The sequence below is a fragment of the Bactrocera dorsalis genome, chromosome 4 (genome assembly GCF_023373825.1).
Source record: "Bactrocera dorsalis isolate Fly_Bdor chromosome 4, ASM2337382v1, whole genome shotgun sequence".
NCBI lineage: Eukaryota > Metazoa > Arthropoda > Insecta > Diptera > Tephritidae > Bactrocera > Bactrocera dorsalis.
In genome coordinates this window covers 47,001,254-47,026,205 of record NC_064306.1, presented here as the reverse complement: position 1 = coordinate 47,026,205, position 24,952 = coordinate 47,001,254, and the positions used below count along the sequence as shown (strand labels likewise).

The 24,952-nt window shown below is 36.7% G+C and overlaps 1 protein-coding gene and 1 long non-coding RNA gene across 2 annotated transcripts in view; one reads left to right on the top strand and one right to left on the bottom strand.

Moving 5' to 3' along the window:
- Nucleotides 1–3,343: 3,343 nt before the first annotated feature.
- Nucleotides 3,344–23,908, top strand: LOC105234264 (innexin inx2). The gene is made up of 2 exons (XM_049455223.1): nt 3,344–5,675; nt 23,244–23,908. The coding sequence occupies exon 1, from the start codon at nt 4,565–4,567 to the stop codon at nt 5,660–5,662; it is 1,098 nt and encodes a 365-aa protein (XP_049311180.1). The 5' UTR covers nt 3,344–4,564; the 3' UTR covers nt 5,663–5,675; nt 23,244–23,908.
- Nucleotides 12,617–24,952, bottom strand: part of LOC125778315 (uncharacterized) — a 65,313-nt gene continuing 52,977 nt past the window's right edge. Inside the window, exon 3 of the long non-coding RNA XR_007422627.1 lies at nt 12,617–13,103. This is a non-coding gene — a long non-coding RNA (uncharacterized LOC125778315). The remainder of the gene's footprint in view (nt 13,104–24,952) is intronic.

Genomic DNA, 24,952 nt, shown 5'->3' with positions numbered 1-24,952 from the left:
GACAAAACTACTCATCGTATAGAAAATTTTTTATATAGCAACATTGTAGTTAATGAAAAGTTCTACAACTTTTGCATTAACCCATTAAGGGGTTCATGTGTATTTTTTCGGGTAAAACACAAAAATTTTCATTTTTTTTCTCATATAAAAAATGAAATATTTTATTAGAATTTTTATTGTTTCAAAGGTTCACCATTGGCAAAGAAATTCCGAATTTTTTGGAAATATTTTAAACTCGGCCATTGCGACGCCATTTCTGGTGATCACTCATGAAAAAGATACGCGAGCGTTGGCAGTATAACTCCTTACAGCATCATCCAAAGCAGAACGAAATACGTATTTTAGTTAAAACCTTAACAGAGAACATGGACGAAGCAAAAAAACTGAAAAATAGGTTTTTGGCAGACCTTTTAACAAAAATATTAAAATTTTGCAATTTTTTTTAAATAGTTGTAATCGGAAAAAAATCCTTCGTCCAAACCTTTAAGAATTTTTTCTCAAAGACCCGAGTAGTTCTAGAGAAATCTTGCCAACCTTCTTCAAAACCACAGTTTCGAAAAAACGTGTTTAAAGACGGCGTACTTCGGAGATGTATCTCCGAAACTATTACTCGGATTATCTTGAAAACTTAGGAAAATATTCTAGAGGTGGTGCAGAATTTTATAAAATAATAAGATTTTTTGAAACCCGTAAACCCCTTAAGGTGCCCGCAGAGTGGTCGCTCAAAGCCAAGCCAAGCATAAATGCGCTTGTTGTGCAAATCGCAAAGTGTGCTTGGCTCGACATTAACCTTCTACTCTTTAGACGTACGTTATGTGAAAATTTCAAATAACCGATGTTTGGATTTTTCTTTTTATCTTTCATGAAGTTTGGGACAAAACACCCTTCTTATGTCCCAAACATATTGTTATTTCTCAATGAACACCAGAAGAATAAGAATAAATTTTTTGGAAATAAACATCAGATTTTATATTTGGAAACAATGCAACAAATGAATGACCACCGCAGATATGTATGTCGTTTTATGTTTTCCTTAAACCAAGTGATCGATGTGCAAAACTGCAATTCCAATGCTGTGATTCCGATATTATAAAACAGACACATGTTGAAGAACAATTTATATTTGGTTATACCTGTGGCATATTGTTATCATTGTTGTTGCTATCCATGCAACATACTTCCAGGAATTTTTTCAACTCAATGCATCGCAGATATTTCCACTTGAATACCTGCTTACATACTAACTCATATACACACATATGCATGTTTATTGTGTATGTATACATAAAGATAAGCTACAACCAGTGGAACTCTTTGCAGATGAGTTCTTTCGTCAGACAACGCAGTAAAGTGGCTAGTGAGTTGGAGAAAATATATAACAATTTAGATAAGCAAAAGATGGTTTCTCATGGGTTGCCACTGTTTTCATATAATACTAAATGTTTTGGGTGTTATTTTCATTATAAGAAAGTTGTTTTTTCGTTTTTTGTTTTAAACTCGTACTGCTTTAAACATTTCGGGCAGTTTTGTGACTGCTTGACCGATACAAGAGTAAAAAGAAAATACGTCATATTTGACAGTTTTTCTCCAGTAAAGGCGAAATTGCCGGTTTCGATAATTTTTATGTAAAAGAACCAACGCGCTCTGGAAATTCTATCGTAGAAAATATTAATAAAATAATTTAAATCGTATAGTTCGAAATTTAAGCATTATTTCGATTGTCGAGGAGTCTGGATACAGAAATAAGCTCTAGGTTTTGGTGCCAGACGATTTAACATAAAAAACTTATAAACCGAATTTCTCTTCTGGGGCTATTGATAATTTTTTATTGGGGGGTTTTTTACGTGACCGGTCCCAAACCATCCTCCATCTGATGAGTCGACATTACAAGTTGTCGAAAAAAAGGTTCTCCGAAAGATTGATGGTCCTTTGCGCATTGGCGAACAGCATTCGATGGAACGATGAGCTGTATACGATGACACTGAGATAGAGGAAGACCTCCACTCCATTGCAAAGACCAAGTGGAGAAAAACATGGCTTCACTTGGAATCTTCCATTGACGTTACATGGCAAAAAGCAGAAACGACTGGCGCGCTGTTGTTAGCTCGGCTATAGCCGCATAAACTGTGTCTACGTCTGAGAAGAAAAAGAAGAAATCGAATCATTTTGGAAATGGATGGTTATAAGTGATGGAAAGTACATACATAACGACAAGTGAAAGCGGTCGTGATCGAATCGCGGTGAGCCGTCTCAACCAAACCAGGATTGATGATCAAGAAAGTTTTGCTATCTTTTTGGGGGTATTGACACAGAATTATCTACTATAAGTCACTTGCTTACGTCCAAACTCCTAATTCGGACCTGTACTGTCAACTAATGGACCAGCTGAAGGAAGCAATCGCCCAGAAGCGGCCAGCTGCGGCCAATAGGAAAAGAATGGTATTCCACCAGGACCACTCTGGGCTAACACACATTAAGAGTGAATCATCAGAAGCTACGGTAGCTTAGTTCGGAGCTTTTTATTCGTCTACCTAATAGTTCGGTCCAGAACCAAGTGATTACAAGCTGTTCTTATTAATGTCAAATAGTTTTGCTTGTGATAAATTCTCCTGAAGAAAAGCTACTTTCAATTTAATGCAAAAATAATATTTTTCCCATCCAGACCAATACTGATTTTAGTAGTTCAAAAATAGTGGGGTGAAAAGTTCCTTTATATAAACGACGTTTTATAGAAATCCATTTCTGTAGTAAAGGACATGCGTTCATCTTTTTTATTACCTCGAATAATAAGTTGTTGTAATGTCCTATAAACAAACACAAAAGGTCGAAACTGTTGTTTTGAAAAATGTAGTCGTGAAAGACTGAAAGTATACAGTCCCTTAGTGACTCCAGTTCGCTTCGCCAGCATTAACCCAAAACTAGAATTTACAATTCTCCGGAACATATGGCAGCGCTGTGGTTTTCAAACCATGTATTTATGTGTGAGACGAACTCCAAATAAATCCTGTTCTTGCAACACCTTCGCTACACAGGTACTGTTTAAAATACAGCCACACAAGCATACATACATACATACACATGAGTGTGTGGCAGCTTGCATCTTGCGATACATATAGGAAGCTAGCAGCGAAGCAGGGATGTTAAAACGCGCTCAACAACCACAAAAACCCTTTCCGAATATGCACTCAACTCAAAAACTGGTATAAAAACGAGTTTGCAGCTGTGAGATACATTTTCAAGCGAGCATCTTTTAAGCCGAAAAGCCGTCCATCCATTTGTAATTAAATAAAATGTGAGATATAGCACGCTGAGCAAATAAGTAAGCCACTCGCCTTTTTGTTTTATAAGCGCGTTGCTGCGGTGAGCACTTTAAGCTCAGCCTGCTCTTTGACACCGAAACGGGCTTAATGCAGAGCGACAGCGGAGCACGGTAGCAAACCGCAAACACACACACACAAAACACGCACACAACTGCGTTCAAATCGTTTGCTCGCATGTGTTAGTGAGTTCCGTCGTCAGCTGTGTGACTTTACTCACACCACAACGCGCACTAACACAAGCACAGCGCGTAGAAGCCACTCAATTGGCGGGCAAACAACTCAAAACTCCACGAAACGCGGCGCTATGCTGCCTGCCGCTTGTCACCTATATGTGTACTTTTTCATACATCTTTTTCAACGTGCCTTTCTATCAGCGTCCGCTGGTGCTCGCAATCTACTAAACAGTTTTAATTTTCTATTCGAAGTGTACGCTTTGTGCCGCGGTGCAACGGCGTAATTACATAAAACAGCATACAGAAAGTGTGTTCAAACGAACAGACACATACGGTTGTTGGACCTAGTGTGTCTCAAGCCACAATCAAACAACACAACAGGGGCACACAAAGACAGACAGACAGGCCCCCCTCGGCGACGAACAACGTTTTGTATTGGAAGTGCAAGTGTGCGAATGTTTATAGTAAATCAACAGCGGCCATAAAGTTTCAATAATATTCAGTGAATATTTCATACAATAATCTAAACAAAACGCTGTGCGTGTCACTACTTTGCGCCGACGAAAGGAAATTCGCGAGGTTAAATCAAGAGTAACATAAAAAATAGCGAAAAAAGAAAGAAAAAAACAAAAGCCATGCAATTTATCGTGAAGTAAACAGTTTTGTGTTGTGTGACAATTTGAGTAAAAGCGAAAATGTTTTGCGATTTGTTTAGAGTAAATACATGGTTGATGAAACTCTGAATGAAAAAAGCTGTGTTTTTTGGGCGCGTGAAACCAAACTGCTGATCGACACTGCCATAATAAGTAAATAAAGCAACGAACTGCGGTAACGTCAATGCGTCGTGCAAGCAAAATTGTGTGGAAAGTAAAGTAACAAAAATACAACAACAGCAATACAAGCGTGTACTAAAAACTGCAACGAAAGTATTACCATTGCATGCGCCTACTCCCAAACTACTGCCTCTTTGTCGTAACACAGTACTTGCAACAACATTCCCGTATCATAACGGACAACAGTTTAATATATTTCAAAACTTTGCGTTGTGTACATAAGCAATAAAGCGTCAAAATGTTTGATGTATTCGGCTCCGTGAAGGGGCTGTTGAAGATCGATCAAGTCTGCATCGATAACAATGTCTTCCGCATGCACTACAAGGCGACGGTGATCATATTGATCGCCTTCTCGCTGCTCGTCACCTCGCGTCAATACATTGGCGATCCCATCGATTGTATTGTCGATGAAATTCCATTGGGCGTCATGGACACATATTGCTGGATTTACTCTACATTCACCGTACCGGAACGTTTGACCGGTGTTACCGGGCGCGATGTTGTACAACCGGGCGTCGGTTCGCATATAGATGGCGAGGATGAGGTGAAATATCACAAATACTATCAGTGGGTATGTTTTGTGCTCTTCTTCCAGGCCATTATGTTCTATGTGCCACGCTATTTATGGAAATCATGGGAAGGTGGTCGCCTCAAAATGCTCGTAATGGATTTGAATAGTCCCATTGTGAATGAGGAGTGTAAAAATGATCGTAAAAAGATATTGGTCGAATATTTCTCCAACAATTTGACACGTCACAATTTCTATGCATTCCGTTTCTTCGTTTGTGAAGCATTGAATTTCGTCAATGTTATTGGTCAGATATTCTTTGTGGACTTCTTTTTGGATGGTGAATTCTCTACATACGGCAGTGATGTATTGAAATTCACCGAAATGGAACCGGATCAACGTGTCGATCCGATGGCGCGTGTCTTTCCGAAAGTCACCAAATGTACATTCCACAAATATGGTCCATCTGGTTCGGTGCAAAAGTTCGACGGTCTCTGTGTGTTGCCGCTGAATATTGTCAATGAGAAAATCTATGTATTCCTGTGGTTCTGGTTCATCATTTTGAGCATACTGTCTGGCATTTCATTGGTATATCGTATGGCTGTTATTATGGGCCCGAAACTACGTCATTTGTTGTTGCGTGCCCGTTCCCGTTTGGCCGAAAGCGATGAGGTCGAAGCTGTGGCAAATAAATGTAATATCGGTGATTGGTTCCTGCTGTATCAGTTGGGCAAGAATATCGATCCATTGATCTATAAGGAGGTGATATCGGATTTGGCGCGTGAAATTGGCGAACATTCGAGCAGCAAAGAACAATTCGCCGCTTAGTGGCCGCAAATGGGTATGTAGCAAGTACTTTTTTATTAATTTGTGAGTTAAGAGATGGGTAGATCTAAACAGATTTTACTGTATATATAACTACCTTTGTCTGTATGTATTTTTTCATAATCAATTCATAAATTCATATTTTTTCCATATATAACAGTAAATTAGTTTAATGATGAACTTGCAATTATTTAAACTTGTTACTCATTTTAGGAAACGATTAAAATAATATGTATTTATACTACATCCCACTATATTATATGTGGTTTGATAACCGATAGCTTATCAGCTCTTTAGAGTGCTTCGTTAGTCTATTGTTTCTACTTGGTTAGATTGACTGAGCAATATACTTCGTATGTGATTAGGAACTCTTAAATATATTAGATTATCGAAACCAACTAAATAACGGTTCTTACATGATGTATGTAAGTAAATATTAATCTCCGAGTTGTAGCTTCAAATCCTATCAGTAACGGTTCCTAGCCGTATAGATGATGCAAGTGAATACTAATCTCTGAGTTGTAGGTTCGAATCCTATCAGTAATGTTTAAAATCAAAAATATTATTTCTAATGGCGATTTTTCTCGACAATTTGTGTCAAAGTATTTTGTATTTCTGAAAGAAGAAAGCTTCATTTAAAAATTTCTCTGTCGTTCTTAGGTTAGTAAGGGTTTTTAGAACCCTGATACAGTGGTATAATATTAAGGATGCAACCATATCTGTATTTATAATATACTTGTATTTTCGAATAGTATAATTTTGGATGATATTTTTTTCTCGAAGACAACAAAAAGTACTTTGATGTTTGTTTCTTTCAAAGATTTTAAGCTCACCTTGAATTTTTATGTATTTTTATTTATATTTTTGACCTACAGTCTGCCATAAAAATGCATGTTCTAATGAAAGCGTGGTCTCAATATGGTTATATACCATAATTGTCTTTGAGAAAATAACCTGGAAAATGCTTTTTTATATTATTATAAAACTTCTGAAATTTGAATTCCGAAAAAATTTACAAACAAGACCATATCTGACTCGAAATATCATAATGTGTTGGTAATTTCATGAACAAAAAATAACTATTTTTTAAATATGAAATTTTAAAATATGAATTTTTAAATTAGTTTTTTTTTAATTAATTTTTTTTAATATTTTTTTAAATTATTTTTTTTTAATTTTCTTTAATTTAATTTTTTTTAAATTTAAGTTTTTTAATTTAATTTTTTTAAATTAAACTTTTTTTAAATAATTTTTTTATATTTAATTTAATTTTTTTAATTAATAAAATTTTATGACAAGAAAAATTTTCAAAATCATATTTTTGCATTTTAATATATATTTTTTTAATATCAATTCGCTTTTAAGCACAGAAACCCCCCAAAAATCCCATTACAATATGTGGTTACCGTGCTCTACCACTTAGCCACAAGTGGGTATTTTTAGTACTAATCTATTTCGCGGTCAAACAATGAACATGCAAACATTTCCTGAACGAAGTTCCAAAAAAGAAAATGCTCAAAAAGTGCTGCGCTCAATTAGTTTTAATATAAAAGAGAGAGTATATCAAACAATTTTAGCGCAATTTATTTTATTTGATACTAATACAAACGCAACGCGATACGCTGCACGCACACCAGCGCAACTAATTGCAGAGACAAAACAGTCACCCCTGGTGTTACGCAAAAGGCAGGAGCGTCTTCCACTAACTACGCTCCAGTCGTCAACAGCTGGGCAACTCCAAAAAGCAATCGGTAATTTCATTGAGTGGATTGTGGAGTGCTCCCATTGTTGCTGAGTGCTCTAACCGAGTGATTCTGTTTTGTTTAATTTTGTCAGTTTAAACTTTTTTATTATTATTTTTTTTGCTAATTGTTGGTTTTATTTTTTTTTTATAATTTCATTACTGCTTTAAATTTTTTTGTTTTAATTTTTTATTAAAATTTTTTTATTCCTTCATTGAGCTTTACGCAATCAACAAGTTGCAGTTTATGGTTTTTAAATTCATTTTTTAATATTTTTTATGTTTTATTAATTTTTTTTTTATTTATTAATTTTTTTTTATTTATTAATTTTTTTTTTTGATTAATTTTTTATTATATTCTTTTATCATTTTAATTTTTTTTTTAATTTTCACATGTTGTTTCTTTTTTGTTTTGTGCTAATTTTATTTCTTCAACCGACATTTTTTGGTTTTCTTTTTGGTTTGTTCTTTTTCCATTTTTTTAATAATTTTTTCCCATTATTATTATTATTTTTATTTATTTTTTAATTTTTTCGGCTTCACTTAACCAACAACTTCTGCTCTGTGTTTGAAGAGACTTCAAACGAAAAATTTTTGCTTTGCTTTTCTTGCCTTTTGCGTTGCATTCATTATTTTCCTACAACTGCCATGCTGCAATTTCGTGGTAGCGCTTGTGCACTTTGGCCTCTCACGTCAGTGACGGCTGTACATACGTGTTTCCTGCCTTGCCACCACCGGCTTGACATGAGCGAATAGCGAACTCTTCAGCGAACAGCTGCTGCTGTTTGTGTTGTTGCACGCGACCCCTCTCACTGGTGTTTATTGCGAAACTTGCAAGCACTAATGCGCTGCAATAATCGCCGCCGCGCATGCGCATAATAGTGCTGACGTTTCTTCGTAGAAATGGTGGCTGCCGGCCTGCTTGCCTCTGTGTTGCCGCTGTTTTGGCGCAGTGAACCCTATCCAAAATTACCTACCGACTTACTCATGCGCTGCGCTACAAGCAGTACACGCTCTTGTACGCATAAAGCTAACTGGCTGTGTGTGTGTGTGTGGTTGCAAATACCAGCAGCAGCTTGCTACGCGGCAGTAGTGATGGTTTGTTGCAACTGCAACTTTTAGTTTCAAACTACTGCTCACGCTCTGCCCAAATTATTATACCAAGCAATTTGGCTTCATTGGCGGCACTTAAATATGCAGAGCGGCATTGCATGTGTATATGTGTGTGTGTATTGTATATTTATAGTTGTATGTGTGCTTGCATGCATTATACAGTGTTTGCTACAGTCTTTTGTCTTCGCCATGCATTCGTTTGAGCAGTTAAGTGAAGTGCTTCACTGATTCGATGGTTTGCTGGTTCGTTGCTTCGCCAGCGTCTTCTGCTTCTGCTTCTTCTTCGCACTCTTCTGCCCTACTCTGCTGAAATATTCTGTTTCCATGTGAAATTCGTGGTGCGCTCTGCTCTTCACCTTTGTACATGCATACCTGCATATGCATATGTATGTGTGTGTGCACAGTAAAACTGGTTTTACAGGCTCGTTTAAATTTTTTATACATTTTTTGAGCTGCTCGCTGTTCATGGCACAAACCAGAAAAAATATTCAAAAAAAAATGGCTATGACTGAAATAATTTTTTGTAGCAACAAGTTCATGGCTTTTAGAAGTTCCAGTCCATAACTTTAGTGAAGCAGAAAGCGGTATGAAGACTGAAATAAATAAATAAATAATGCAAGTGGCAGGCAATAAAAAACCTGAACATTTTCTTATGCAAATTTTACCAGCTTTTATGTGGGCATAAAGACACCTTAAGACTGCGTATAAAGGGTTCGATAGGTAAAAAATGCAAAAGCCGCGCAGCAGACAGGTCTTAACTCGTTCGTTATACATACATATATACATATAGATAAATGTAAATGCAGATAACTACTTTAAGGCAAACCTGTCGGACTATAGCAACCAACTTCTTGCTGCTGAAATTCGTCTTGAAAATATGTACATACATATGTATGTATATACAAACTCCTCTAGTTATATATCAGGTTTTTGGTCAGTCTCGCTATGCATTATACTTACATACATATGTATATGTGTAGATATACATATATATATATTTATATGTAAGTTTGTAAGCAGAATTCGTTGGATATCAAGTGTTCGGCTACCTGTATTGCGCAGCCCAACCAATTCGTCTTTAGAGGTAGCCAGCGTCACAGCACCAAATTCTTCAACACCATTGACGCCTTATGGCCTTTACCTTTTTTGTAATTATTGCTTACATATTTCGTCTTCTTTGCTGTGAAAATGTCATTTATATGCGAAGGTGTGAAATAAGTAGATAACTGTGGTTTATTTTTGGATTATTTTTTAGATTATTTGCAGTTCTATTAAAGATATTTAAAACATTTTTTTGCATTTTGTTTTTTATTTTTTATTCGATTTTTTTTTTTATTTATTTTATTTGAATTTTTTTTTAATTTTTGTTTTGGATTTTTTTACATTTTTGTTTAACTAGTTTTTTGATATTTTTAATTTGAGTTTTTTTTAATGTAAATTTTTATTTTAATTTTTTAATTAATTTTTTTTTTTTAATTTTTTTTAATTTAATTTTTTTCTTTAATTTTTTCCTTAATTTTTTTTTACTTTTTATTTATTTATTTTATATTTTTATTTCTTATTTCCAATTTTTTTTATTTATTATTATGTTTTATAATACTTTGCTCACTTTAAACCCACATTCATACATATTTCAGATGCCAGAGTCTTATGTTTTAGATTGTTTGCAGTTCTAGTATAAATATTAAAAACATTGTTTTTTTATTTTATTCTAATTTTTTTGTTTAATTTGATTTTTTTTTAATTTCTTTTTAATTAAAATTTTTTTTTTTATTTTTTTTTTTAACTTGTGTTTTGCTTTTATATATATATTTTTTTTTAATATTTTTAAATATTTTTTTTTTACTTTTTAATTTGATTTTTTTTATTTTTTATTCGTATTTCTTATTTTTTTTTCTTTTTTTTATTACTATTTTTTATAATACTTTATTGATTTCAAACTCACATATCCACATACTTCATATGCCAGAGTCTTAGACAACAGGTTCTTTAAGTGGTTGTTTGCTAATTCTATTCTTATTTTTGTGTAGGCGTTTTAGGTTTTCTTCACCATAAATTCGCATCATAAAATGTTCAAATTTGCTTTCCCCAACCGTTCAATGAACTGAGCTGTAAAATTAATATATTGAGGTGCGCATACAGAAGATAGCTTTTAGATCTGCGGTCTTCACATAAATTGCTGATATTAAGTGGCGAATTCTGTAGCTTAAACGGAGTTTAAGGTGTTAAGGTGTCGACTAAACGATATTTTTTAAACAGATCAGCCGCCTACTATTCCACTAATTCTTTTGTCATATTAAGTTTGAAAAGAAGTGTGTAACACCAAAAAGGAAGGATGGGAACCGTATTAAAAATATATATAAATGATTAGCGCCACGAGCTGAGTTGATTTAGCCGGTGCTCGTCTGCCTTTCTGTCTGTATATACAGGAGCTGGTCATGTCAAATTTAGAGATATCTAATTGTATATGATATTGTGAACACTTCCTTTTCTCTTAAAATCACACCGGTAGCCGAACCTCTCAGAAACACTTCCTTTTCTCTCAAAAAAGTTGTCGAATCACTATTGCTTATAGCTGTCGTACGAGTACAAACTGACTGATTGATCTAAATCAAGTTTTTGATTAAAAAACTTTTTTATTTGTAAAGGGTATTATGAGTATAACTGCTGTACAACCGACATTAACATTTTTTCTTTTTTTCTCATCAATTTATGTGAAATTTGTGACACTTGTATATTCTTTGTGTTACTATTTGAGTGTAGGCGAAGCGAATGCGACGGTTCTTTTGCTACGCCTACATCTCAAACTCGAAATCAAAATCTCCAAAAAATTGCTGTCATAAATTAAAAATGTTATGACTTATTTTTTGTAAGAGTATTGCGACATTTAGTTGCAGAATAAAATCTTTTTTTAAGCTTCCTTATGACGTGACACTTTTTGGTGAAATAGTTTGAAGCAGGTAGAATTTAAACAAAAAATTATTTATACTTAAATATTATATAAGATAAACATGTTCCCCGAAGTGCAGCTTACGAATTTGCTAATAAATTGCTAATGAAAAGGATCTAAAAGTGGCGCAATTTATGGTTCATTTATATAATTTGTGGTTTGAGGTTTAAATCAGCGATATATTTGTTTTTAAAACCTCATTTACACAAAAAAAATTGATAAGAATAAAAGTTAAAAATAATTATATTCATGGAAATATAAAATGTGGCAATAAATAATGTATTTTATTTTATATCTACATTTACTTATGCATATTATATATAATACGTAAATATCGTGTATAATGTGCTGGCTGATTGTTGAATACGACCAGTCCTTAGAATTTTTTATTTTGTCGCCTACCACCAATGCCAATGCATGCTAACTTCAATGACTTTGAAATGCTTTTCAAATATTAAAATATATTATACATATATACATAAATACGTATTTACATTAACATACATACATATCGCCAGTTAAAATGCAAAACAACCTATAATCGAAATTGAAAAAAATCGAAATTGAATTTTTTATAGGTTACGATTCGCTACATCATATTACATATACATACATATGTATGTAGCATAAAATTTTCAGCTTTGGCTGTCAGATATAACCAATACATAACCAATATATAACCAATACATAACCTATATATAACCAATATATATCCAACATATAACCATTTTATAACCAATACTCAAATTTTTTTCAATATGGGTGGCTTCCATTAAAACATTTTTCCTGCACCTGTTAACTTATAAAAAGTGATGTTGCGTTATTTTGTATTTTAGGTCTTGATATATACTTATGTACAAGTATGTATGTGTTCGCAAATAAAAACTCATACTTCATACACTAAAAGAAAATAACAAGCAGTGATAAGCTGAATTGTTTACACATACAACACTATGCTTTTAATCAGTATTTGACTTTTGCAAATTTTTTGCCGCCAATATTGTTATTTAAATTTTTTTATTTTGCATTTTATTGTTTGTTAACCATAACCGGCTGTGCTGATTACGCGTCGTTTGATGGTAGTAACTTATATATTTGCATAAAGTGTGACAAAACACGACGAAGCAACTTTTTCTTCTCTTTAAGATTTCGCGAAATTTCAGATTTTACCCAAAGTTAAAGAAATGTGACACTAAATTTTTTTTTTTTTACTTAAAAACGTGAGATTTGTACCACCATGTTTTTTTATACCTTACCGATTCCAAAACTGAAAAAAAATCATATCAAATAAATAAATATACCACATTAATGGGGATTTTTTCCAATTTATTCCTTATAGATAATTTTTTAGTATACATTTTTTGAATTATATTTATTTATATTTCTCATTTTTCACTCATTACTTCCATTCGCTTAAGGGGCTGATACCTCTAGTAGCGTCAAAAAAGGTACTTTTTTTCCTCTTTTCTTATAGGAGAATAAAAACATATCACAACCGATTTTTTTGCATACATATTAAGAGTTATTATTGAACTATAAATTAAAAATTATTTTAAGGAAAAGGAAAAACGGCGGAACTATGAACGATCCTGTTGATTGACATTTTTTTCGGCCGTCAACTTCCTGACTAGGCTTCTTATCTGAAACGAAAAAAGTAAATTTATTTTTAATCAAGAAGCTTTTATCAAGTGCATAGTTGAGAATTTCTAAAAATTGGGGATGTAGGACTGAATTTATTTATAGGCATTAAAATAATTAATCAACTGTTAAAATACCATTTTTTCTCGAAAAGAGCTCTGTCACGCACTTAAGTATAAAATTGTTCCGGTTTGCTTTAGTTCAAGAAAATCGGTTAAATAATTCGCTCGCGATTTTGACGGCCGGATAAAAAGGGTTAGTTTCGAGGAAACGAGCCTCAAGGTTTTGGTACCTACATACACAGCCGCTGCATGAAATGCAGTGATTCTGGGACCTATTTCTTCGAAAATATTCGGAGTAAGCCAATGAAACTCCAGGGATATATTTTTGAACAAGTTTTCAGTTGATTAAACCGAAATATTATTATTTATTTTTTTGTAAATTCTTGAGATATCTTCCTCATTAAATATATATCTTCCTCATATAATATACTCGTAATTAGCTATTTTTTGTAGCCACCGGTTGAATAAATCAAGATTCATAACATCAGAAAGCCTCCAAAGTCAATGCTATAAGTGTTTATCAAATTCTGAAAGTCGGATTTATCTATTACTCCTTGCGGCCGCAGATTTCTACCACCTGAATTTAGAAGATACAAGACTACGAATTATTCTACTATGCTCTACCTTGCACCCAGTCTTAACAAGTCGAACGTCATCAGGCTTCGATAAGAACATAAAATGCAACTGCCTACTTCAATTAACCTCTGAGCGAACCTTGTGTGAACCTTCTATTAGTCAACTAATATTTGTATGTATAAATAATATATGTATGTATACATATATACAATTATAATATACATATATGCTATTATAATTATATATATACATTCATACATACATATGCATATTAGTGATGTAAAAATTGTCTGTTTATTTACTTTATCTTATCATCACTTAAATGGTTACTTGTAGCGCGTACATTGTTGCACACATTATAAATATTAAAAGACTATAGCAACAACACCAAGCACATGTGCAGAAGAAAAAAATCTAACTGCCGTAGAAAAAAGTAGTTCGCTGAGATCATTTTATTGTCATCGCCGTCTTCGTCGTCGTCGGCTTTGTGACATTTCCATTTCAATTTCAATTTCAATTACAAAACACTTGACAAAATTCCGTCCAAATTGACTTGTGGTTCGGCGACGTCGACAGCTAGTTTCAACCGCCAGTTGCTTGGTTGCGCATCTGTGGCAAACAATAAGTATCTAAATATATGTATGTATGTATATATGTATATTTATTTATTCATTAAAAAGTAGTGTGTGTCGCCAAGCGCGTTGGCGGCTGCTTTCAACAAAACGTAAATGTTGATTCTTATTCTCAGGAGAAAAAAAAACAAATTGAGTGTTAATAGTTGTGGCGGCATAAATAGCGAGAAACAGTTTTTCGTTTCAATGTTGAAATTATTAACATGTTCACATGTGGAAATATACATTTGGTTTTTATTTTTATTGTTGTAATTTTTTCGAAACCAGAACTCATCTTGTGCGCTGTTTATCAGCTAAAAAGCGTACACTTTTAATTACAAGCGCCGATTTCATTATTGGAAAGTGATGAGCGACTGCTTGGAAGGAAGGGCGATGTGTGTTTTTTTCTATTTTCTATTCTAATTTATTATACCCTTAACAAGAAGAACGAATGGCGCGCGATTGAAAATTCAGCTATAACCGCGCCACTAAAAAAGAAGAAGCACCAGGGATACTACTATGGGCATAAAATAGTAAGACTTTGTTCATAATTTTAAAATTTTTAATTAATTCTTCAAAATCTATGTCGTCCCCCTCAAAGTAGTCCTCCTTGGCCCCAATATACTTGTGTCAACGTTTTTTCCAAGCCTCGAAACAGTTGTTAAAGTCAACTTCCAAAGTTAGTAATACCCAAAAGGAATCGTGAAAATAAAGGAATAATTAGCCATGTTCCTCTGTCAGTCTCTCTGTATATACGTTAAATAGACCCTAAGTTTTTGAGATATCTATCTGATATTCTGTACGCGCCCTTTTCTCACCAATGAGCTGCTTGTTTTTCGAAATCGCCAATATTGGACAACTATATATTTTAGCTGGCATACAAACTGAACGATCGGAATCAAGTACTTGTATGGAAATATTTTTTATTTGAGGAGATATCTTCAAGAAATTCGGCGTATATTATTGTCTAAGACAATGGTATAATCTGCGAAGAAATTGTTCAGATCGGATGACTATAGCATATAGCTGCCATACAAACTGACCAATCCACATCAAATTCTCGTATCGTATGGAAACCATTTTATATGCGAAGGGTATTACAGTTTCGATTTTACTTTACGTTTTTTCTAGTTCTATTTTATTTTATTTTTTTTTTTTAATTTATATATTTTTGTTTCTATTTTGATAACAATTGCTATTTATACCGTAGCTGCAGTGTGCGCACACAGTATAAATAGTCGTTAGGCTGAGCTTCAAAATCTTATTTAGAGCAGTAGGCAAAGCGCTTGTTGCCGCTTTGAAAGACGAAATATTTGAATGAGATAATGAGAAATTTCTGGCATATTTTGCTTTTGTAGTTTGTATTCATGCTCTACGCTGTATACCCTACATACCCTATTATGTGTACATACTTGTATATACTTATGAGCTTCTTTGCATATAAATATGTCCACATGTGCTGTGTTGTTTTCATTTTGCTGTTGATTGCATGAATCACACGCGCTAAGTGTAGATTAATTTATCGCAAGTGAATGCTTATGGTCTTGTGTGAGTGTGTGTGTGTACGAGTTTGTGCCAAATGTTGCGCTTGCGTGCCTTTCATTCATTATCAGCGAATTTAGCTCAATGAGCGTCATAGCCGTGGTGACATAAATATATTGCACAATTCCACAACTTTTTTGCTATTTGTGTTGTTGTTGTTGTTGGTTTGAACAATTGTACGTTTATTTTGTTTGCTAAATATTGGTTAATTAGAGACAGCACGGAAATTAGGCACAAGCGCTCATTCATAATTTACTATCTCAACATACTTACATATACTGGTATGGTATATGTATACATTTATAAATATTTGTATACTTGTACATACATACATTTATGTTTAAGCATTCACTTTGCCATAAACCAAATCTCCACATGCGTACCTATAATCTGTCAGTAACTTCCGCTTTATGAATGAACTGCAGCAACGGCGGTAAATGTAGCAAAAAGTATGAATGGAAATCCCGAAAAGCTCGCACATTTCTGTTGTTAAGCGCAAAAATACACATACACACACGTATACATATGCATCGTGCACTTGTATGCATTAACTCTCATTGCAGTTTAAAAGCAAAACAAGCGGAAAATTAATAAGAGCGTAAGTGACAAATGTGTCACACCATAAAGCGCGCTGCCACATTGATCGCAGTCGTCGCCTCCGTTTTTAATTTAATCAATTAAATGTTACTCATACGACATGTCGGCCAGCAGCCGTGATTAGACGGAATAGTAGCTAATTAGCATGGCATATGTAAATAAGAAATACTTAAGTGCTTTGAAAACAACTAAATAGTCTCAACTAGCTATAGCATAGACTTTTGCAAGTGAAATTGATTTCCATCAAACAGAATAGCTGGATACTAATCATCCACCAATTGTGAAAAAAATTGCATTATGGATTCAATACAAATTAAAAACTCGGCTGCCATTCCTTACACATAAAATTTATTTAAGTTTTTAGGAAATACTGAAGACTTTAAATATTGAATATATCTCCTAACCCGTTTTTTTACTGGAATTTTAACAAAAGAAGTCTCTATGCCATTTTGATGCTTACTTCTGCGTGCCTGGTAGAAAATAAATTATCTGCATGCAAAACTCAGATGGGCTGACGAGGAATGTGCGTTTCAGCATATTTGATGAGGGGGCTTCGAAAACCCGTAAAATCCAGGCGCTTTTTTGTCACAATGTATACACAAGTATATATACATACATATCTATATTGTGCATAACATAAATTTATATAAAAAACTGGTTGCCCTTATATTGTTACACACATTACGCATATTTTTATTTGCGTTCTATTTTACAGCTGAGTTTGTGGCGCCACATAACGCTGACTATTATAATCGTCAACATTTAAGCGCGACAATTATTGTACTATACAAAAATTAAAAAAAATATTTCCTCCTTTTTTTTTTCTCAGAAAATGCGCTTATTGGCTAATTGAGCATTTTCGATAATTTCGTATCGCGCTCTCAATAGGTCAAGCACGACCACAAGCTGTAAAAATTTGACTTTAAATAATTAAATATGCAAATAGTAACAATTTATTGATTGCCATTAAAAGTATAAGTAAAGGAAAAAGCAATAATTACGTCAGCCAACATTAAAAATATTTTTTGGTTGACAAAATAACTGGAAATTTAACAAAACAAATAATTGGTGTTATTGAATGGCTTAGCAGCAGACTTGCTTGAGTGTATTATTGATGAATTATTATAGAAAATATTTTTCATTTAAGAAATCAAACAATTTTGTAAAAAATTGTGTTATTTCTTGAAATATATTTCAATTAAAAATGAAACAAAAGAGACGTATATTAAATAGAGAGAATCTGGTCACAGGTTTTAGGTACAGCTTTTCTGGATAGGCCCTGCAATGGATTAGGGTACAGCGTTTCTGGATAGGCCCTGCAACGGTTTAAGGTACAGCTCTTTTGGAGAGACCCTGCAACGGTTTAGGGTACAGCTTTTTTGGATAGGCCCTGCAACGGTTTAGGGTACAGCTTTTGTGGATAGGCCCTGCTACGGTTTAGGGTATAGCTTTTGCGGATAGGCGCTGCTACGGTTTAGGGTACAGCTTTTCTGGATAGGCGCTGCTACGGTTTAGGGTACAGCTTTTGTGGATAGGCCCTGCTACGGTTTAGGGTACAGCTTTTCTGGATAGGCCCTGCTACGGTTTAGGGTATAGCTTTTGCGGATAGGCCCTGCTACGGTTTAGGGTACAGCTCTTCTGAAGAGACCCTGCACCGGTTTAGGATACAGCTATTCTGGATAGGCCCAGCAACGGCTTAGGGTACAGCTCTCTGGAGAGACCCTACAATGGATTAGGGTACAGCTATTCTGGATAGACCCTGAATCGGTTTAGGGTACAGCTTTTCTGGATAGGCCCTGCTACGGTTTAGGGTACAGCTTTTCTGGATAGGCCCTGCTACGGTTCAGGGTACAGCTTTTCTGGATAGGCGCTGCTACGGTTTAGGGTACAGCTTTTGTGGATAGGCCCTGCTACGGTTTAGGGTACAGCTTTTGTGGATAGGCCCTGCTACGGTTTAGGGTACAGCTTTTCTGGATAGGCCCTGCTACGGTTTAGGGTACAGCTTTTCTGGATAGGCCCTGAATCGGTTTAGGGTACAGCTTTTCTGGATAGGCCTAGCAACGGTTTAGGGTGCAGCTTTTCTGGATAGGCCCTGCTACGGTTTAGGGTACAGCTTTTCTGGATAGGCCCTGCTACGGTTCAGGGTACAGCTTTTCTGGATAGGCCCTGCAACGGTTTAGGGTACAGCTTTTCTGGATAGGCCCTGCTACGGTTTAGGGTACAGCTTTTGTGGATAGGCCCTGCTACGGTTTAGGGTACAGCTTTTGTGGATAGGCCCTGCTACGGTTTAGGGTACAGCTTTTCTGGATAGGTCCTGCTACGGTTTAGGGTACAGCTCTTCTGAAGAGACCCTGCACCGGTTTAGGATACAGCTATTCTGGATAGGCCCTGCTACGGTTCAGGGTACAGCTTTTCTGGATAGGCGCTGCTACGGTTTAGGGTACAGCTTTTGTGGATAGGCCCTGCTACGGTTTAGGGTACAGCTTTTCTGGATAGGCCCTGCTACGGTTTAGGGTACAGCTTTTCTGGATAGGCCCTGCTACGGTTTAGGGTACAGCTTTCTGGATAGGCCCTGCAATGGATTAGGGTACAGCTTTTCTGGATAGGCCCTGCTACGGTTTAGGGTACAGCTTTCTGGATAGGCCCTGCAATGGATTAGGGTACAGCTTTTCTGGATAGGCCCTGCTACGGTTTAGGGTACAGCTTTTCTGGATAGGCCCTGCTACGGTTTAGGGTACAGCTTTTCTGGATAGGCCCTGCTACGGTTTAGGGTACAGCTTTTCTGGATAGGCCCTGCAACGGTTTAGGGTACAGCTTTTCTGGATAGGCCCTGCTACGGTTTAGGGTACAGCTTTTCTGGATAGGCCCTGCAACGGTTTAGGGTACAGCTTTTGTGGATAGGCCCTGCTACGGTTTAGGGTACAGCTTTTCTGGATAGGCCCTGCTACGGTTTAGGGTACAGCTTTTCTGGATAGGCCCTGCAACGGTTTAGGGTACAGCTTTTCTGGATAGGCCCTGCTACGGTTTAGAGTACAGCTTTTCTGGATAGGCCCTGCAACGGTTTAGGGTACAGCTCTTTTGGAGAGACCCTGCAACGGTTTAGGGTACAGCTTTTCCGGATTGGCTCTGCATCGGTTTAGGGTGCAGCTTTTCTGGATAGGCCCTGCAACGGTTTAGGGTACAGCTTTTCTGGATAGGCCCTGCTATGGTTCAGGGTACAGCTTTTCTGGATAGGCCCTGCAACGGTTTAGGGTACAGCTTTTCCGGATTGGCTCTGCATCGGTTTAGGGTACAGCTTTCTGGATAGGCCCTGCTACGGTTCAGGGTACAGCTTTTCTGGATTGGCTCTGCGTCGGTTTAGGGTACAGCTTTCTGGATAGGCCCTGCTACGGTTCAGGGTACAGCTTTTCTGGATAGGCCCTGCTATGGTTCAGGGTACAGCTTTTGTGGATAGGCCCAGCTACGGTTTAGGGTACAGCTTTCTGGATAGGCCCTGCAATGGATTAGGGTACAGCGTTTCTGGATAGGCCCTGCTACGGTTTAGGGTACAGCTTTTCTGGATAGGCCCTGCTACGGTTCAGGGTACATCGTTGCAAGGCCTATCCACCGAAGCTGTACCCTAAACCCTTGCAGGGCTTATCCAGAAACGCTGTACCCTAAATCTATGCAGGGCCTATCCACAAAAGCTGTATTCTAATCCATTGCAGGGCCTATCCAGAAAAGCTGTACCCTAAACCGGTGCTGGGCCCACCCACAAAAGCTGTACCCTAAACCGTTGCAGGGCATATCCAGAAAGGCTATACCCTAAACCGTTGCAGGGCCTATCCAGAAAAGCTGTACCCTAAACCGTTGCAGGGCCTATCCACCGAAGCTGTACCCTAAACCTTTGCAGGGTCTCTCCAAAAGAGCTGTACCCTAAATCGTTGCTGGGCCTATCAAGAAAAGCTGTACCCTAATCCGTTGCATGGCCTGTCCAGAAAAGCTGTAACCTAAACCGGTGCTGGGCCTATCCACAAAGCTGTACCCTAAATCTATGCAGGGCCTATCCAGAAAAGCTGTACCCTAAACCGTTGCAGGGTCTATCCAAACGAGCTGTACCCTAAACCGTTGCAGGGCCTATCCAGAAAAGCTGTACCCTTAACCGTTGCAGGGTCTCTCCAAAAGAGCTGTACCCTAAATCGTTGCAGGGCCTATCAAGAAAAGCTGTACCCTAATCCATTGCATGGCCTGTCCAGAAAAGCTGTAACCTAAACCGGTGCAGGGCCTATCCACAAAGCTGTACCCTAAATCTATGCAGGGTCTATCCAGAAAAGCTGTACCCTAAACCGTCGCAGGGCCTATCCAGAAAAGCTGTACCCTAAACCATTGCAGGGTCTATCCAGAAAAGCTGTACCCTAAATCCGTGCAGGGCCTATCCACAAAAGCTGTACTCTAAACCGTTGCAGGGCCTATCCAGAAAGCTGTACCCTAAACCGTTGCAGGGCCTATCCAGAAAGCTGTACCCCAAATCTATGCAGGGCCTATCCACAAAAGCTGTACTCTAAACCGTTGCTGGGCCTATCCAGAAAGCTCTACCCTAAATCTATGCAGGGCCTATGCAGAAATGCTGTACCCGAAACCGTTGCAGGGCCTATCCACAAAAGTTGTTCCCTAAACCGTTGCAGGGCCTATCCAGAAAAGCTGTAGCTAAAACCGTTGCAGGGCCTAACCAGAATAGCTGTACCTTAAACCCTTACAGGGTCTCTCCAAAAGAGCTGTACCCTAAACCGTAGCAGGGCCTATCCAGAAACGCTGTACCCTGAAACCGTATGCAGGGCCTATCCAGAAAAGCTGTACCCTAATCCGATGCTGGGACTATCCAGAATAGCTGTACCCTAAACCGTATGCAGGGCCTATCCACAAACGCTGTACTCTAAACCGTTGCAGGGCCTATCCAGAAAAGCTGTACCTAAAACCGTTGCAGGGCCTAACAAGAAAAGCTGTACCTTAAACCGTTGCAGGGTCTCTTCAGAAGAGCTGTACCCTAAACCGATTCAGGGTCTATCCAGAATAGCTGTACCCTAAACCGTTGCAGGCCCTATCCAGAAAAGCTGTACCCAAATCCATTGCAGGGCCTATCCAGAAAAGCTGTACCCTAAACCGTTGCAGGCCCTATCCAGAAACGCTGTATCCTAAACCGTAGCAGGGCCAATCCAGAAAAGCAGTACCCTAAACCCATACAGGGCCAATCCTGAATAGCTGTACCTAAAACCTCTTCGGGGCCTATCCAAAACGCTGTACCCTAAACCGTAGCAGGGTCTCTCCAAAAGAGCTCTACCCCAAACCGTTGCTGGGCCAATCCGCAAAAGCTGTACCCTAAATCGATGCAGGGCCTATCCAGAAAAGCTGTACCCTAAACCGTTGCAGGGCCTATCCAGAAAAGCTGTACCCAAATCCATTGCAGGGCCTATCCAGAAAAGCTGTATCCTAAACCGATACAGGGCCAATCCAGAAAAGCAGTACCCTAAACCATACAGGGCCAATCCTGAATAGCTGTACCTAAAACCTCTTCAGGGCCTATCCAAAACGCTGTACCCTAAACCGTTACAGGGTCTCTCCAAAAGAGCTCTACCCTAAACCGTTGCAGGGCCAATCCACAAAGCTGTACCCTAAACCGTTGCAGGGCCTATCCAGAAAAGCTGTATCCTAAACCGTTGCAGGCCCTATCCAGAAAAGCTGTACCCAAAACCATTGCAGGGCCTATCCAGAAAAGCTGTACCCTAAACCGTTGCAGGGCCTATCCAGAAAAGCTGTACCCTAAACCGTTGCAGGGCCTATCCAGAAACGCTGTATCCTAAACCGATACAGGGCCAATCCAGAAAAGCTGTACCCTAAACCATACAGGGCCTATCCTGAATAGCTGTACCCTAAAACCGTAGCAGGGCCTATCCAAAAAGCTGTACCCTAAACCGTAACAGGGTCTCTCCAAAAAAGCTCTACCCTAAACCGTTGCTGGGCCAATCCACAAAAGCTGTACCCTAAATCGATGCAGGGCCTATCCAGAAAAGCTGTACCCTAAACCGTTGCAGGCCCTATCCAGAAAAGCTGTACCCAAAACCATTGCAGGGCCTATCCAGAAAAGCTGTACCCTAAACCGTTGCAGGCCCTATCCAGAAAAGCTGTACCCTAAACCGATACAGGGCCTATCCAGAAAAGCAGTACCCTAAACCATACAGGGCCAATCCTGAATAGCTGTACCCTAAACCTCTTCAGGGCCTATCCAAAAAGCTGTACCCTAAACCGTTACAGGGTCTCTCCAGAAAAGCTGTACCCTAAACCGTTGCAGGGCCTATCCAGAAAAGCTGTACTCTAAACCGTAGCAGGGCCTATCCAGAAACGCTGTACCCTAAACCGATTCAGGGCCTATCCAGAAAAGCTGCACCCTAAACCGATGCATGGCCTATCCAGAAAAGCTGTACCCTAAACCGTAGCAGGACCTATCCACAATAGCTGTAGCTAAAACCGTTGCAGGGCCTATGCAGAAACGCTGTACCCTAAACCGTCGCAGGGTCTTTCCAAAAGAGCTGTATCCTTAACCGTTTCAGGGCATATCCAGAAAAGCTGTACCCTAAACCGGTGCAGGGTCTCTCCAAAAGAGCTGTATCTTAAACCGTTTCAGGGCCTATCCAGAAAATATGTTAATTAAATTTGAAAGTATTTTTGTATGCTAATATAATTTTAATTAATTTAAATTTTTCTCTCTCTCTCATTACAGCCACTTCTTTAGTGCGAATAGCAACGTGAGTGCCACTGAATACTAAACTAAGATGCTTCGAGATCCTCCAACACCATATACATGCAAGCCACATACTACATACATATCTACAACTACAATCTGCAAGCAACCAACACACAAATATACAAGACGCACATAAAAGCAATAAGTAGATTACACGAAAAACACGATTCCACACACACACAATGCTCAGTCATTTGTACACACAAATACACACACTCATGAGATGACATGAGTTGAGATTCCTTTGCAATGCAGCCACTTAACGGTATGCCACTGCGTTCTCTACACACTAAAACAGGTGTATAGATGCATTGGTGACATGCCTAAAAAAAATTATTGAAATAAATACACATTACACATTAATTTCGATATCAAAACGCGAATTTTATACATATTTCAACTATAGTATGTATGTATACAAATGTTTAAGGGTTAAGAAATAATTATACATAAATAAAGTTAACTGAGATTGGGTGAAAATAAAAAAAAAAAAAAAACAAAAAGAAAAACGCAAAGTCTACAAATTATCGAAAGGATATAAATGAAAAATAAATAAAATCAAAATGCAACAACAACACTCCATTAAAAGTAATGCCTACAAATCAAAATGCGCAAAGTTAACATTCTAAAAAGGAAATAAAATTTTTAACTTCAAATAAAAATGAAAAAATAAAATTTTATTAAAAAAAAATAAATAAATAAAGGGAGTTGAGCTTGTGAATTTCAAATCTATTAGTTTTTTGCTAATGAGAGTAAAAAATAAGTAAAAACAAAAACAAATACTGAAACTATACATTTTCATATACAATTACTAAATATAACAAAAACAAAAAGAAAAAGCAAACAAAAAAAAATTGAAAACACTAAATGAGCATTCAATTTTTTTATATACAATACATATTAAAATAAGAGTTGTGATCATTGATTAAGAAATTTATTATTATTGATACTGCTAGCGTTTTACTCGTAACGGCTGCTGAACGCGGCGCCGCTGATTAGGGTAAAAACAGTTAATGCTTATAAAGACATTTGCAAACACACACACAAACACACATACATGAGAATAACCATCGTCATAAACAACAATAATGCTAAACGAAACTGAGCAAAGTACGGAACAGCGAATTATACTTTGGAATATTTTGATGGCGTAACGCATACTGCTTCTAACTACATACAAACAAACAACAAAACTGCTTATTGAAAATTATATTTTTAAATTAATTTAATTAAATTTTTTTATTTTGAAATTTTTTTCGTAAATGTAAGCGATTTTATTTAGCATACCCTTTTTTTATAATTTAATAAAATAAAAAAAAATAGTTTCATATTTAATTTTAGCGCAATTTTTTGATTTTTTTTTTATGAAAAATGTACTAAACATGATGATGAAAGTGAAGCGAATTCAACTAATTTTTTTTGGTTAGCATTTTAGCTTATAATCTCTATTATAAAAGCACGCGAAATATGAGTGTTTTTCGCAATTAGCCAGTAAGCGCTTTGAATATAATATATATGTATTTACTTTAAAGTTTATTCAACTTTTTTTTAGTTGTAATTTTAATTATTTGACATACATATATAAATTAATTTATAAAAATATAAAGACTCAGAAGCAATAACGGTAAATATATATGTATAAGAATGTATAAAGGCGACGATATAACAAAAAATGTGTGACTTCG